Genomic DNA, 15,683 nt, shown 5'->3' with positions numbered 1-15,683 from the left:
AGGCGGGGCCCCTGGATCCAAATACTAGGATCTGCTAGCCGGCGGGGACGCGAGGGCAGAAGGAGGTTGGCCTGTTTCGGATCAGGGTCAGGACCGAGAAGCGTTTCGCAGGCGGAGGACTCCCCGCTACCTCAGGTGACCACCGGCCCTGCTGGAGCCGGGCCTCGGCGGGACCTGCAGACCGGAGCCTCGAGTTCGTGCGCGGGGAGGAGGCTGGCATCCGAGCGTGCGGCTGTTCCTTATTTTTGTTCCGGTGGTCCTGGGCCGAGCGCTGCTCACTTCCGTCCCGAGAAGGTGTGCTTTCTGCCCTTGCCTTTTCGTGCTTCTGAGTTTGACAGTTTTCCTCAAGCTGTGTCCTGAGTCCTGTGGCCTCACCCAGAGAAAACCTCAGCAAAAGCTACAGGAAGCACAGTCCAGCGATTCAGTGGCCTCTCCTCTGTGCCTCCTAGGAATGGAGAATGTATTTCAGTTACTGTTTGCTTAAAGGGAAGTTATCTGGATAGCTGTAAGCTAGGTTCATACATAGCAAATAAAACTGTAACAGTTTACCTTGTTCTTGCAAACTCCACCCTAGGAGGTTTGAAGTTTGAGCCTCCTGTAAACTTTATAACAACTTCGCTGTCCTCAAATTGATGACACTCAGAGCTCCGACAGTTGGCCATCTGTACAATTTGAGAGCCATCAGCGCTGTGCACAGTACTGGATACTAGAAGCCCGGTGAGCGTGAATGAATACCTTCCACTCCAGATGACAGTATTGCCATTTCAGCAGTCTCAAAGAAAATACATCACTTTTATTCAGTACTAGGTGGTGCGAGTGAGTTAAATCTTTCTGGCCTAAATCTGTGTGGTTAAAGATTTGTTTTTTTACTTATTTATTTATTGGTTTTTGTTTTTTGGGTTTTTTTTACAAGCCTTTATATTTCCTTAAATTTATTCAGGATAACTTTGCTTTTTGAGACTGTATTGCGGCTTGGGAGTGTGGCCTGATGATGGTGTATATGTAGCATTCTGGTTCTTTCCATTTCCCCCACCAAGAGATAGATAGATTTTTCTGTTAAACAGTAGTAACTTACTGTGCAGGGGATTTATCTTAATGGTAGAGTGCTGGCTTAGGAATGAGGTCCTGGGTTCAATCCCCTATTCTAGAAAGAAAAAGATCTGGGCATGTTGGCACATACCTGTAATCCTAGAAATAATATGTTTTTTTTTCATTTCATATTTTCATAATTTACTTTTTTATTTTTTGGTTTTTTAAGACAGGATTTTTCTCCCTGGGTGACCTGGAACTTTCTCTATAGACCAGGCTGGTTTGAACTCAGAGATTCGACTGCCTCTGACTCCTGAGTGCTGGGATTAAAGTCAAGTGCTATCCCCCAGTCCCCCAGAATTTTAGATTGTCTTAATTTTGAATTGCACCAATATCTTCCCAAGTAACCAAATACAATGTACTCATGTGGGCTTATTGTTCTTACAGTGATTAAAATGGCTTCCAGAGGAAAGACAGAGACAAGCAAACTAAAGCAGAATTTAGAAGAACAGTTGGATAGACTGATGCAGCAGTTACAAGATCTGGAGGAATGCAGGTAATTTACGACTATATATTCTTACTCCATAAACGCCTGTTGGTAAGAAGAGAGGTTGGGCTCCATGGATGCAAGCCCATGTGTGACTTTGGTGTCTTCTGTAGTATTCTACAGCACTTTGTTTGTAGAAGCAAACTTGTCAAGGTTTGTAGTCATAAAGCCTCAGATGTGGAAGACATAAAATACTTAAGCTCCTGGAAATAATAACGCTTACTCTGTCTTTAGTATTTTAAACAGCTTTACCTAGTATGAACTCCCAGCTAATTGCTAAAAATACTATGATTGGGCTGGGGGCTGTGGCTCTGTGGATGCGTGGGTACCTAACAGCTAGAGGCTCTGAACCCAATCCCCAGCATCGAACAAGAGGGAGGGAAACAGAGGCGCTGCACTCCTGTAATCCCAGCACATGGGAGGTGGATGCATGTGGGTAGGAGCTCAAGGTCCTGCCTGACTCCATGGTGAGTTCCAGGCCAGCCTGCTATATGAGACCCTGTTTCAATAAAGCATAAGAAAACAAGCAAACTAATAATGGTAGTTTTTAATAGCCTTGCAAGGATATTACAGAAGTTAAAACGAAGGAGACAAAACAGTGCTTGGCCCGAGTAATCGCTCCATGAATGATAGTTCACTGAGTGGAGCTGTTGTTATTTGTAGTAAATATTTAATAAGTGACTTAGTTGGAGAATAAAGTAACCTTATTCTCAGATGACAGATGTGTTGCTGTTGCTTGCAGGGTACACAGGGTGCTTCCTACCGATGAAGAGTCTGATGCCATGGCAACTGTTTAGCTATAAGTAGATGCCAGGCACTTTGTTTACTCTCTATAAAAATCTTAGTGGCACTGTACTATAATTCTCTGAACTGGAATAGACAAGGTGAGGTTTGGCTCTGTGTACTGCCCTAGGTTATACCATTGATGTGTAAGAGAAGTCACCGTGTGCCTGAAGTGTGATCATATTGGTAAAGGTTGATTGGGGCGAGAGGAGATAGTGCTCTCTCATCCTGAGTTTACCTCACTGAAAGGCAGCGGAAATGCCAGAAGTGTAACTCTGTGGACGCGTGCACAACCAGCGATTGTGTTTCCCTCCAGCCTTGCTCTAGAACAACTGCTAGGATTCCCAGTTTAGAAACCTCTGTTATATCTGCATTCCGATGTGATCTGTGACTTAGGGAGGAGCTTGATGCTGATGAATATGAAGAAACTAAAAAGGAAACTTTGGAGCAGCTGAGTGAGTTCAACGATTCGCTGAAGAAGATTATGTCAGGAAATATGACGCTAGTAGATGAACTCAGTGGGATGCAGCTGGTAAGAGGAATCCCTGCTGTGCGTGTCCATGTGTATGCACAAGTGTGTGTACCTGCCCACAAGTATGTGTGTGTGTGTATGCACAAGTGTGTGTACAAGTCTCTGTGGGGTGTGTGAGTGGATTCCTGGTTTGTTTTTGTTTTGTGGGTATTTTTCTGGTAGAAAATGCATACTTTGAAGGCTGAAGACGTAGTTTTGTGGTAGTGTCCTTGCCTAGCATGTACAAGATACTAGATTCTTTCCCCAACGCCTCAAAACAAAAAATTAAATGAAAGGAGGAAAAACGAGTGGTGTGTGTACTAAATAGTTCTGCGTTTGTGTCTGCCTGGCTCCAGTGACACGCTCAGAACTGGCAAGTGAAAGCCGATTTCAAGTACCAAAACCTGTTACATGAGAGCCAGCAGTCAAATGTTGCAGATCTAATTGTGTGGGATATTTTGGTTAGTTTTCGCATTCCTGTGTTTCTAGGCCATTCAGGCAGCTATCAGTCAGGCCTTTAAAACTCCTGAAGTCATCAGATTGTTTGCGAAGAAACAACCAGGTCAACTGCGGACAAGGCTAGCTGAGGTAAAGTTCTTCACACTGGTCCAGTTGCTGTGTGTGGTTTTCTTCCAAGCCCATGAATTCACTTCTTGTATTAGCCTGCTCTTTAAAACCTGGTCACTCGGTATTAGAGCCACACTCAGTTGTCAATAGTTGCTACCTGGGACAATTATCATTATAAATAAATATTTAACCACCGGGTGGGTATTTAAATCACCTCCAACGACTTTTCATTGGCCTCTACCTTGAATGTTTTGCCCTTAACCTCTGGGGCCCTATTGAGATCCTGTTGGGGTCAGCGCCAGCACTGCTTCTGTGTCTGCACTGCCAGCATTTTCTTTTCTTTCTTTCTTTCTTTTTTTTTTTTTTTTTTCAGATTTATTTGTATTATTTTAAGTGATGTGTGTGCATGTATGCTTAAGTACAGTGTGCACACTGTGCAGGTGCCCTCAGAGGCCAAAGGCATCAGGTGCCTTGGAGCTAGCCCTGGAGATGGTTCCTAGCTGCCACTGTGGGTTCTGGGACTTTAACTTTGATTCTCTGGAAGAGCGGTGCACAGTTGTTAAGGAGCCTCGCCTCTGCTGTCGAATAGCTTTGTTGTATTTGGTTGCTGTGTTTGGTTTGAGACAGGCTTCTCTGTGTGGCCTTGAACTCACAGATCTCCGCCTGCCTCTCTCCTGAGTGCTAGGATGAAACCTATTCCTCCTCTTCCTCTTCTTCCTCTTTCTCCATCTCCTCCCCTTCCCTCTCCCCCTCCCTCTCTCTCATTCTTTCTTTTTCTCTTGTTTTCTTATCAAACATCTTTATAAGCCTGTTACTTCCAGAAGTCTGTTTATGAATTTGAATATAATTATGACCTATCAGGTAATTGCCATCTACAAGTAATTCTGTAGAGAAGGGAGTGGAAGAGGGCTGGAGGGATGGCTCAGCGAGGCAGTGCCCAGTGAGGCAGCGTACACCTGCAGTCTTAGCCCTGGGACATAGAGACCAGAGGATGCCTGGACCTCTTGTCAGTGAGAGACCTTGTCTCAAAAAATAAGGCGAAGAGTAACTGAGGAAGCCGCCTGACGTTGATCCTTGGCTTTCCACACACATCTTTCCCCCCTCCCCTCGCCCCCCTGCACACACAGTACACACACAGTACACACACACAGTACATACACACAGTACATACACACAGTACACACACAGTACACACACAGTACACACACAGTACACACACAGTATACACAGTACATATACACAGTACACACACACAGTACAGTACACACACAGTACACATACACAGTACACATGTAGTACACACACAGTACACACAGCACACACATAGTATACACACACAGTACACACATACACAGTATACACAGTACATATACGACACACACACAGTACACACACAGTACACACATACATCTTTTCCCCCCACCCCCTTGCACACACAGTACACACACACAGTACATACACATAGCACACACACGGGAAAGAGCACAGATTTGGATGAGATTGATTGGGCTTGAGTTCCTGCCATACTTAACTGGGTGGGGTTTGTGACCTTTGGCAAGTTGTTTTATTCAACCTTGTACCTTGGTTTTCTTATCTGTAAGAAAGTGATTAAGAGTTTCTACTTGTGGTATCATGTGGGTTTGATGACACTTGAAGCTGGCTTCAGTCCCAGGTCCTTGGGAGGCCCAGGAAGGAGAATCATTTGAGGCTAGCCTGGACCACATAAGAGACTCTGTCTCAAGAATGAATAAGTAGGCCGGGCAGTGGTGGTGCACGCCTTTAATCCCAGCACTTGGGAGGCAGAGGCAGGCAGATTTCTGAGTTCGAGGCCAGCCTGGTCTACAGAGTGAGTTCAGGACAGCCAGGACTACACAGAGAAACCCTGTCTCGAAAAAACAAAAAACAAAACAAAACAAAACAAAAAAAAAAGAATGAATAAGTAGGCCAGTGAGGTGCTGCATCGGGTAAAGGCCTCCAAACCTTGGCCTTCGTGCTGGAGGGAGAACTGATGCCTGGCAATCGTCTTCTGAGCTCCCTAACTTGAAATAAATAAGTAATTAAAATAGATAAAAATGAAAAAAAAATTAAGCTAGGCTTGTAGCTCAGTAATACAGTACTTGCCTAGCCTGAACAAGACAATGGATTGAATCTCCAGCAGAGTAAAAATTATATACATTTTAAGATTGTTTTCAGAGCAAGGCGGCTCACACCTGTGATTCTAACTCTTGAGAGGCTAAGACAGGAAGATTGCTTTGAGTTCAAGCTGCAGAGGGAAGTAGTGTCACAAAGAAAACAAACAATAGAAAGCGTGTAGGATGTTAGCAGTGTACAGTACCTGCCTAGTACGTCTGCCAACAAGGACGATGTGTAGCTCCCGGGAGCCTGATACCAGTCACCCCATTCAGACCTAGAAACTGCAGGTTAGATTTAAAAACTGTTTTCTTGGCCAGATACAGTAGTACATGTTTTAATCCAAACATTTGAAAGGGAAAGCAGAAGGATCAGGAGTTCAGGGTTATCCTTGGCTACATAGGGAGTTTGAGCCAATCTTGGCTCTATACGATCCTGTCTCAAAGGGACCAGAGAGACAGTGGCTGGGAGCACTGAGTACTCTTGTGGAGGACCTGGTTTCAGTTCCCAGCATCCATATAGCAGATCACAATGACTGGAGTTGGGGAGGTTCTGGTGACCTCTGTGGTCCTCCAAGGGTACTGCACATACACAGCGCACATACAAACAAATAGACAAAATACTCAGGCTCAAAATAGATAAACCTTAAAAAACAATCCTCAGGCTGGTGAGATGGTTCAGTGGGTACAAGCACTTGCCATGCAAAGCTGGCGACATGGGTTCAGGCCCTGAAACCCACATAAATGTGGAAATGCAAACCATTCCATGAAGTTGTCTTCTGACCTCTGCACACCATGCTTGCTCACACGCACACATCACATACACATATAAACACACACACACACAGAGGTAAAATTTAAAAACAAAAGGCAAAGGAAAAAATCCTGTTCTAAAAAAAATAAAAATTCCTAGAAGACAACTTCTTTCCAGAGGAAGCTGTTGGCCTTGTGGAGTTTACAACTAAACAGTGTTTGCATTACAGGGTTAGATTTAGGAGTCAGCAAAATGTACATGAGGGATCCCTGGACCCATGTCGACATTGAAGGAGGGAACAGACTCCACAAAGTTCTCCTCTGAGCTCCACGTGTGCGCTGTGCACACCTGCGTGTACACATACACATGCATACACACAAAACATTGATAGTGATCATTTTAAAATATTTTAAAATTGGTCTGATGTGGTGGCCCATGCCCGTAATGTTAGCACTTCAGAGGCTGAGGCAGGAGGATCACCAACACATTTTGAAGTCAGACTGAGGTAGATTGAGACTTTGTTTTGAAAAACAAAAATGGAGTGCAAAAGAACCTAAGGGCACCTGTCACCAAGCCTAAAGACGTGACCCGAGTTTGATTTCTGCCTCTAGATCCACATAGTAGGAGAGTACCCACTCCCACGGTTGTGTATGTGTGTGCTGTGTGCTGTGTGCATGTGTGCCTGTGCACACAGGGAGATAGATAAATGAGAGTAACTTTTTAAAACTTCAGAAACTTGGCCAGGTAGTAGTGGTGGCACACGCCTTTAGTCCCAGCACTCTGGAGGCCGAAGTAGGCAGATCCAAGTTCGAGGCCAGCCTGTTTATAAACGAGTTCCAGGACAGCCAGCGCTACATAGAGAAGCCCTGTCTTGAAAAACCAATAAATAAATACATAAATAAATGAATGAATGAATGTCAAGAACTTACCTGACAGCACTGCTACTGCCTAGATGTTTCCTATTTGTTTTTATATTAACCAAATAGTTTTTGTGTTTAAGAAGTAAGTCTGAGGACTGGAGAGATGTCTCAGTGGTTAAGAGCACTGACTGCTCTTCCTGAGGTCCTGAGTTCAATTCCCAGCAACCACATGGTAGCTCACAACCATCTGTAATGGGATCTGATGCCCTCTTCTGGTGTGTCTGAAGACAGTGACAGTGTATTCATATAAAATAAATAAATAAATAAATAAATAAATAAATAAATATTTTTTTAAAAAAAGAAGTAGGTCTGAAAAGGTGTTTTTTCTACACAGAATGGTTTTTGCTCATATGCACATGCCTTGTATTTATCCACTCTAGATGGACAGAGATCTGATGGTGGGGAAGCTGGAAAGAGACCTGTATACCCAGCAGAAGGTGGAGATACTGACGGCTCTCAGAAAACTCGGAGAGAAGGTACTGCCACTTAATTTAGTATGCTAGGTAGAACATTTGGGTTGTACTTGATATAGAACTTACTGCCCTGTGATGTGCTCTATAGACTAAGATATTTTTTAAAAACTGTTTGTAGGTTTATTTATTTGATGTGTGTGAATGTTTTGTCTGTTTGTATGTATATATTATACGTGTGTGGGCTTGATGCCCATGGATGTCAGAAGACAGTATTAGTTCCAGGATCCCCTGGAACTGGAGTTGTGATGGTTGGGAGCCAGCATGTGGGTTCTGAGAACTGATCCTGGCTCCTCTGAAAAAGCAGTCAGTGCTTGTAACTGCTGAGCCATCTCTCCAGCCCTGAGCCGTCTTCACTGCGACTCCTAGGACACACACATTTACACACATTTGCACATGTGTACTCTCACATTTGCTCACTCTACTTGTCTCACTCTACTTGTGTAGCTGACAGATGATGATGAAGCCTTCCTGTCAGCCAATGCAGGCGCTGTGCTCAGCCAGTTTGAAAAAGTCTCCACCGAGCTTGGTGAGTGAGTGCCTTCCCCTGGTGTCCTCCCTCCCTCCCTCCCTCCCTCCCTCCCTCCCTCCCTCCTTTCTTTCTTCCTTTCCTTCCCTTCCCTTCCCCTCCCTCCCTCCCTCCCTCCCTCCTTTCTTTCTTTCTTTCTTTTTCTTTCTTTCTTATTTGAGACAAGGTCTCTCTGTGTAGCCTTGGCTGTCCCGGAACTCACTCTGTAGACCAGGCTGGCCGGAGATCTTCCTGCCCCTGACTTCTGAGTGCTGGGATCAGAGGTGTGTGCTACCACCGCCAGGCTACTCTTTCTCTTCTGTCTTTCTTTTTTCTGAGTAAACATAGAGCTGTCCATTTAGCCTCCAGACTTCTCCCTGTTCACACAGGAGCCTTGTCTGGCATCGAACTCAGCATCTTTCTGCCTTGACCTCCCAAGTGCTGGAAGCATGACTGTGTACCACATAGGTAGCTCTGTATCCTAAAATAAAAATAAAGTAAGACGGATGAATTTTCAAAATATTGCATGCTGTGGGCTGGAAAGATGGTTCATCAGTTAAGAGCATGGATAAACTAACTGCTCCTCCAGAGGGCGTGGGTTTAATTTCCAACACCCATGTGTGGCACACTAGTGTCTGTAACTCCACTTCCAGGGAATCTGAGGCCGTCCTTTGGCCCCATGGGTACCAGGCATGCACATAGTACACATTCCTTTATGCAGACAAAACACCCAGACACAGAAAGGAAGTTTAAAATTACGTATCTTTAATTAGTTAATTAACTTACTGTGTGCATCTGTGAGCAGTTGTGCACGTGTGCTCACCCATTCTCACGCACATGCCACAGCAGTTATGGAGGTCAGGAGTTGGTTCTCCTAGTGCATGGCTCCCAGTGCCTTTACCATAGCCCGCCCCTTTTGTGAGATGCTCCTTTACTGTGTTGTCACGGCTGGCCTTCAACCCTCAGCTCAAGTCATTTCCGTGCCTCAGCTCCTAAATAACTGAGACTGTAGGTGCACACCAACAACCCCAGCTTTCTTCTTTTTTATAAGAATTACTTATTTTAAAAATTACATGTATGACTGTCTTGATTCCTTGTATGTGGTGCCTTAGGAATCGATAGAGGGCACTGGGTCCCCTGCAACTAGAGTTACAGCTGTGAGCGGATTTGTAAGGTGGGAACCAGGCGTGGCTCCTCTGGCACGTGCTCCTCTGTTCAGCTCTAGTACTCTGTACCTTTCAGCAATGTGTAACTGTAAGGCTAAATTAGGATTTTACATATGCTTTTCATACCTACTGCTGAGTTAGGATTCGGTTACCAGTAGGCCTTCTCCTAGTTGGACTGTCTGTTGGGGCGGGGGGGGGGGGGGGGGGGGGGGGCCGGTAGGAAGATCTGGGCCACAGTGGCCCTGTAGGGCTAACACATCTGGTTTTCTGTTCTGTTCCTACCTGGGCTATAAATGAATTTGAAGCAATCTTTTTATTTTGTGTTTTTCCCTTAGGCTCTGGAGACAAGGTCCTTGCTCTGGCAGGGTTTGAGGTTGAAAAAGCCAAGAAATGACGAGGGTGGGATTGGCTCTGCCAGCCCCATCCGTCCTGACACGGTGCTTTCATCCTGAGGACTCAGGCAATGCAAAGACTAGAGACTCTCAAAATGCAGCAACAGCCCAGGAACAAGTGACTTGGAAACACAGTGTGGCTTCTGCTTAGGGTCCTTGTCCTTCTCTCTGTGGGTATCCCTTCTTACATGACCCTGGGTTGTTGGGACAGAGGGACGTTATTCACTGTGGTTTGTTTTGTTAAGATGTTTTGTTTTTAGTGCTGATAGGAGTGAGTGAGAGCTATGAGCTAGTGACTGTCCCGACTTTTGTCTGCATGCCTGGGATGGACAGCACAGTGATGTCACTGGCCCTCCTGTGTCTGAAGAATCTTAGAAACCTTTTCATTTTTACACAAGAAAATCAAGACTTAGAGTGCGTGGTCTGTCTAAAGTCACATTAGAGGCAGAGCCGAGGCTGGGGCTCAGGTGTCCTGAATCCAAGTTTTATTTCTTTTTTCGGTTCTGGGTTTTTTTTTTTTTTTTTTTTTTTTTTTTTTTTTTTATAATAATTAACTTGTATTTGTGCAAGTTGCCATCTATGAAAATTCAGTGTCCTAACTCAGTTGAATGGGCACTGAGGGTCTGTTCCCAGCTTGTTCCTGGGCAGCATGAATGGACCCCTTTGTATCTCTGGGTTCCTAAGAAGCAACAATGGGAGCCCTGTTGAGAGCCTCCTGAAGTAACTTAACCCCCTGCCTTGTCTCAGTGGGGAAGCAATAGGAAATGGCCCTCTGTGTGTGACCTCCTGCCAACTCTGAGGGTGGTAACAGCAAGCTACTATCAACTGTGCAGCTTGGGGAGAAACACAAAGTAAGTTATGAGGAAAGCAAGCTTCTCCCTGAAGCCATGGCTCCGTTGGGCAGCCTCTCAGCCTCGGCCCCCACACTCTCCTGGATTGTCCCCACACAGTCCAATTCGTTGCCTGAATTGTAGTCCTCACTTTATTTCTTCTCCTCCTCCTCTTCCTCCTCTTCCTCTTTTCCTCCTCTTCCTCTTCCTCTTCCTCCTCCTCCTCCTTTTTTTGCACTTTATACAAGTTAAAAACAGTTTTACTGCTTCTTATAAACTAAAGTTCTACTAGGTGCTTTGCCAACAAATTAGGGGACCTCAGCTATGTAAATGCCTTATTTGAAACTTGTAATGTCTTTTGGGCTTTTGGAGAGGGGTGGGTCTCTGAGCCAGCAAGATGGCCCAGTGAGTAAAGGTGCTTGCTGCCAAGCCTGATGCCTTGAGTTTAAGTCCCAGATCATCTGATGAAGGAAGAAAATTGGCTTTTACAAGTTGTCTTCTAACCTCCACATATGTCCCATGGCCCATGTGTGTACACATGTATACACGCATATGCATACTTACACACTAAGTAAAAGAAACAGTGAAAAGGAGTTCCCCTGTGCTGGAGTCTTGGGCTCAGGCGCTTTTCTAGTCACCTCCTCCTCCCAAGAAGCCGGTCCTCACATGAGCACTGCTGTGCCTTACCAGTGGGCTGTCCCTATCCGCTGTTCAAGTGTAGCACCCCAAGAAAGGCTGCTCATCCACTGTAACCAGTGGTGCTGTGTGTGCGCCACCACCGTTCCATAGAGAGAAATCATATGGACACAGACGTCAGTTCCACACTGTGGATTCAGTAATGCTGTGCAGCTACCAACCAAGCACCCAGTCATGCCCATCACCATCACCCGTGCAGGAGAACCTGGATCTATTAAGCAGTCACTCCAAGATGCCTTCCTCCCAGTCTTCAGCATCCTCTGAGCTGCTCTGTTGTGTGTGCAGACTTACCTTTCTGGAGAGTTCATACGAACTTCGCATGTGATTATACATGGGGTGACTTGTTATGTATCTGCTTCTTCATGCAGTATTTTTAGGGCTAATTCACATTGTAACATACTTTGAAACTTCATGCATTTTTGTGCCTGAGTAATCCCTCACTGTATGAATACTAACTACATTTTGTTTAGCCATGTGTTTGATGAACATCTGCATTTTCAGCTTTTGTGAACAGTGCCATTAAGAACATTTCTGCACAGGTACATGTTGAATTCCTATTTTCAGTTTCCTTTGGGTTAGTACCTAGTTATAGAATTGTTGTGTGGAGTTTTAGCTGTAACAAGATTGTCCTTTGCCTCCTGCTCCCCCAGTGAACCAGGAATCCGGAGGTATTTCTCATTTGAAAAAGACTCATGCCTATCTGAAACCCTTAATGTTGGTGTGCCTTAACCATTCTTAAAAGAATGGCACCAGGAGGCTAGGTGTGATGGCATACACCTGTAACCCCAGTACTGGGAGGCAGAGATGGGGGTGAAGAGGCTGACATCAGCCAGGGCTGCTTGGTGAAACCCCTTCTCAAGCAAAAAGCAAACAAAACCACCAGATGAGCATAGCTGAGGGACTTACTGTTCATCACGACTGTCTGCTCTACTTAGAGCTGCTGTCTGTTAAAGAGCCTGACACTCTGAGTTTCACCTCAGCTACTTGAGCTTATGGAGCCTCGCTTTCTTCAGTGGAGCCAGGAAGACCTGCCTTCTACAGTTACTTTGCATTTCCCTCTCAGTACCAGTTAGCCTCGGTACCTTTCAGACTAATGTACCATTCCAGCACCCATCTTAGCACTGGGTGATGCCTACTTCCCCAGTGTCCTGTTCACCAGTACAAGTTATTAATGCTGGTGAGCCGTGTCTCCTGCTCACATGTTCTTCCTTTCTGGAATTTGGAAGGTCTGTCATGTACAGCAGCTAGCCTTTTAATATTCTTACATTAAGATGTTTTGGTGAAAATTCCTGCATTTCAAGCTAGGTGTGGTGGTACAGACCTTTGATCCTAGCATGGGGTTGTGGGGCAGAGGCAGGCAGGTCTCTGAGTTCCGGGCTAGACTGGTCTACAGAGTGAATACCAGACCAGTCTACATAGCAAGACCGTGTCTCAGAATAAATAAATAAATTTTCTCATTTCTCCAAGAATTAGGGCTAAAGCAAAAATTCGTTCCAAAGAGAGTCTAAATGGACTATTAGTTAAATCTATTAACTTACTTTGTGTTCCAGAGATGTTGTTTGATCTTGTAAATGGTAAATCAGGTATTCTAGGCAGGTGGGTTTTCCAGGAGAAACTAAGGCTTTTGGGCAAACAGCTTGTTAAACTGTGATTGTTAGGCCTTTCTCTGAAGGCAGAGCCAAGGAAAGGCATGTTCAGTGAATAAAGACAGTCTTCCTTTGACACGGTGGCTTTTTGCAGATGGACAAGTGGAATCATTTCAGAGGAAGTGGTGAGCCTGGCCGTCACCTGCAGTGGTCGGCCACCTTCCTGTCTGCTGTTCAGTGTGGTTTATTTTTTTCCATATTCTTTCTGTTACAAAGACCTTTCTATTATTTTGCCTCTCAAATGTTTTCTAACATTAGTATGTAAATTAAAACTGTCAACATTCCCACAGACTCCCAGGAACAAATTGCAACATATAATTGCTTCCATTCTGTCTGACCCTAGAAGTCAAAAAAGATCCTAGAAACTGGAGGAATGTGTTCAATATTTCATCACATTTCCAAAAGCCAGCGACAAGTATGGCCCTAGTCGATAATCTCCGAGTCTATGTCCCTTTGAAGCCCTACTCACCTCCATTTAGAAATCTTTCTCACTATTTAAATTGACCTTGGGCTGAAGAGATGGCTCAGTGGTTAAGAGCACTGACTGTTCTTCCAGAGGACCTGGGTTCAATTCCCAGCAACCACATAGCAGCTCACAACTGTCTGTAATTTCAATAATTGACAACCACACACAGAAATATATGCAAGCAAAACACCAATATGCATAAAGTAAAAATAAGTGTTTAAAAGAGGAAAAAATTGACCTCAAAATACAGAGAGCATGTTGCTGACGGGTCCCTGAGGGCAAGGGTCAGTCTTTCCATATGAACAGCAGTTAGGAGGCCTACACGCTACTGCTTGTGCCACTGCCATGTCTCTAGTGGTCCCTGAAAAGTCTCAGCACAATTTACTAGTGTTCACCAGTATCGATGAGCAGTGGAAGATGGCCTTTGCCAACATGTTGCCAGCACAGCCATTAAGGTTGTGAGACAGAGATGCTCATGATGTTGAGGAGGGCAGTGACCTCACCTGCCTGGCCGGAGAACTCATGGACCACCGTCACATAGAATCCACGGCAGAACAAGATCCTAGACTGGCTCATGAAGAATGTGAAGAACGGAAGGTACAGCCAGGTTCTGGCCAACGGTCTAGACAACCTGCGTGGGGACCAGGAGCAGCTGAAGAAGGTTAGAGCCCAAAGTGGGCTGTGCCAGTTCTGGGGTTCATGTCCACTGTCAGTCAGCACACCAAGACTACTGGCTGCTGGGCTGTACTGTGGGTATATCCAAGAAGGAATGAGTCTCTAGGCCTTTACTGTTATTGAATAGTATATATATATATATATATATATATATATATATATATATATATAAAAATATATATGCATATGCATGTGTGTGTTTAAAGGTTTGAGGCTGTCAGCTGGAAGCATCCTAATGTTTTGTCACTTGTAAAAATTTAGTTGTTTACCTCTGTCAACTGGCTAAAACAGCTGGGACTTGGGGTGGAGAGAATTTGCTATGCATGTACAAAACCCTGCGAAGTCGGGTGGGGGTGGGGGATCATTGTGAGTTGCCACATTGAAAGAGCATATCCAACATCTAGTGACAGCCCTAGGAAAGTCTCCCAGCTCCTTAGAATCAGTATCTCTCATTGGCCTTAAGCTTGACGTTTTTGCTCCATGGCCAGCCAGGGGGCTGACGGTACCAGCCTATCTCTGTGTTCCTAGTACTAGGATTAACCACCATGTGCGGCCAAGCTGAGTTCTGGGTTACTAGGGATGGAATTTAGGTCCCTGTATGTACAAGGCAATTTGTTTACTTACTGATGTCTCCCTCCAAGTTCTGGCCCCTACACCCCATTTCTGAGTGACAGCAGTCCCTCAGATAAAAGGGTCATTTCTAAGATCGTGCATCAGCCATGGATCCTTTGCCCCAGTTTCTAGCAACTGTAACTGAATTTTTGGTACATTACCCAACAGCAGCCACAGGTGAAGCCATGTTCCAGACATAATTTCAACACTGGAGTTAAGAATGTAAGTTAGCTTCTAAATTTTGTTCATTTTGGCATTTTTGAGACAGTCTCACTCAGTAGCTCAGGCTATCCTAGAATACACTGAACATTGCAGGCAAGCCTCATCTTGCCCAGCACTGAGGATTGCAGACATGCAGCTCCAACCAGCTCATAAGAGTATGCTATCACGTTACCTGCTCTCTCTGAAATAGGCAAGCAGTTAGCTCTTCTATCTATCTATCTATCTATCTATCTATCTATCTATCTATCTATCTATCTATCTATCTATCTAATGAGTGAGTATACTATCCCTGTCTTCAGACACATCAAAAGAGGGCATCAGATCCCATTACAGATGGTTGTGAGCCACTGTGTGGTTGTTGGGAATTGAACTCAGGACCTCTGGAAGAGCAGCCAGTGCTCTAACCACTGAGCCATCTCTACAGCCTCTTATTTATTTTTATCACTGTCAAATTGCTATATTATTTGAGACTATAAGAGGTTTTTTTTAGAACTGGCAAGATGGTTCAGTAAGTATAGGTACTTGCTGCCAAGCCTGACAAACTGAATTCAGTCCTGGGGACCCACATGATAGAAGGAGAGAGTCAAATGCCACAAGTTACACACACGCACACACACACACAAATAATGATTTTTTTTGTGTCAGGTAGTAGTGGCACATGCCTAATCCCAGCATTTGGGAGGCAGGTGGATCTCTGGGTCTGCCTGGTCTACATAGTGAGTTCCAGAACTACCAGGGCTACATAGAAACCCTGTCTCAA

The 15,683-nt window shown here is 44.8% G+C and overlaps 1 protein-coding gene and 1 pseudogene across 3 annotated transcripts; both read left to right on the top strand.

Annotated features, from left to right (window-relative positions):
* The first annotated feature begins 160 nt into the window (after positions 1-160).
* On the top strand, positions 161-13,024 carry Lzic (leucine zipper and CTNNBIP1 domain containing). Of its 3 annotated transcripts, none has more exons than XM_034502822.2 (7): positions 161-294; positions 1,477-1,585; positions 2,756-2,891; positions 3,360-3,458; positions 7,621-7,716; positions 8,158-8,239; positions 9,720-13,024. In XM_034502822.2, the coding sequence occupies exons 2-7, from the start codon at positions 1,485-1,487 to the stop codon at positions 9,776-9,778; spliced, it is 573 nt and encodes a 190-aa protein (XP_034358713.1). In that variant the 5' UTR covers positions 161-294; positions 1,477-1,484; the 3' UTR covers positions 9,779-13,024. The 3 variants fall into 3 exon arrangements, with proteins under 3 accessions (XP_034358713.1, XP_034358710.1, XP_076789841.1); XM_034502819.2 differs by lacking the exon at positions 161-294 and adding an exon at positions 681-816; XM_076933726.1 differs by lacking the exons at positions 161-294; positions 8,158-8,239 and adding an exon at positions 681-816.
* A 150-nt stretch (positions 13,025-13,174) lies between these two features.
* Positions 13,175-14,187, top strand: LOC117709585 (small ribosomal subunit protein uS13 pseudogene; annotated as a pseudogene).
* The last annotated feature ends 1,496 nt before the right edge of the window (positions 14,188-15,683 follow it).

This window comes from Arvicanthis niloticus, chromosome 5, assembly GCF_011762505.2.
Source record: "Arvicanthis niloticus isolate mArvNil1 chromosome 5, mArvNil1.pat.X, whole genome shotgun sequence".
Taxonomy (NCBI): domain Eukaryota; kingdom Metazoa; phylum Chordata; class Mammalia; order Rodentia; family Muridae; genus Arvicanthis; species Arvicanthis niloticus.
Note: the sequence above shows the minus strand (reverse complement) of the source record. Positions and strands in the feature narration are given on the sequence as shown.

What these genes read in the sequence shown, in the direction of transcription:
- Lzic (XM_034502819.2), top strand. An exon ending in AACTCAGTGGGATGCAGCTG is followed by an intron (nt 2,892 to 3,359) that starts GTAAGAGGAATC and finishes CTGTGTTTCTAG; the next exon opens with GCCATTCAGGCAGCTATCAG. An exon ending in TCAGAAAACTCGGAGAGAAG is followed by an intron (nt 7,717 to 8,157) that starts GTACTGCCACTT and finishes CTACTTGTGTAG; the next exon opens with CTGACAGATGATGATGAAGC.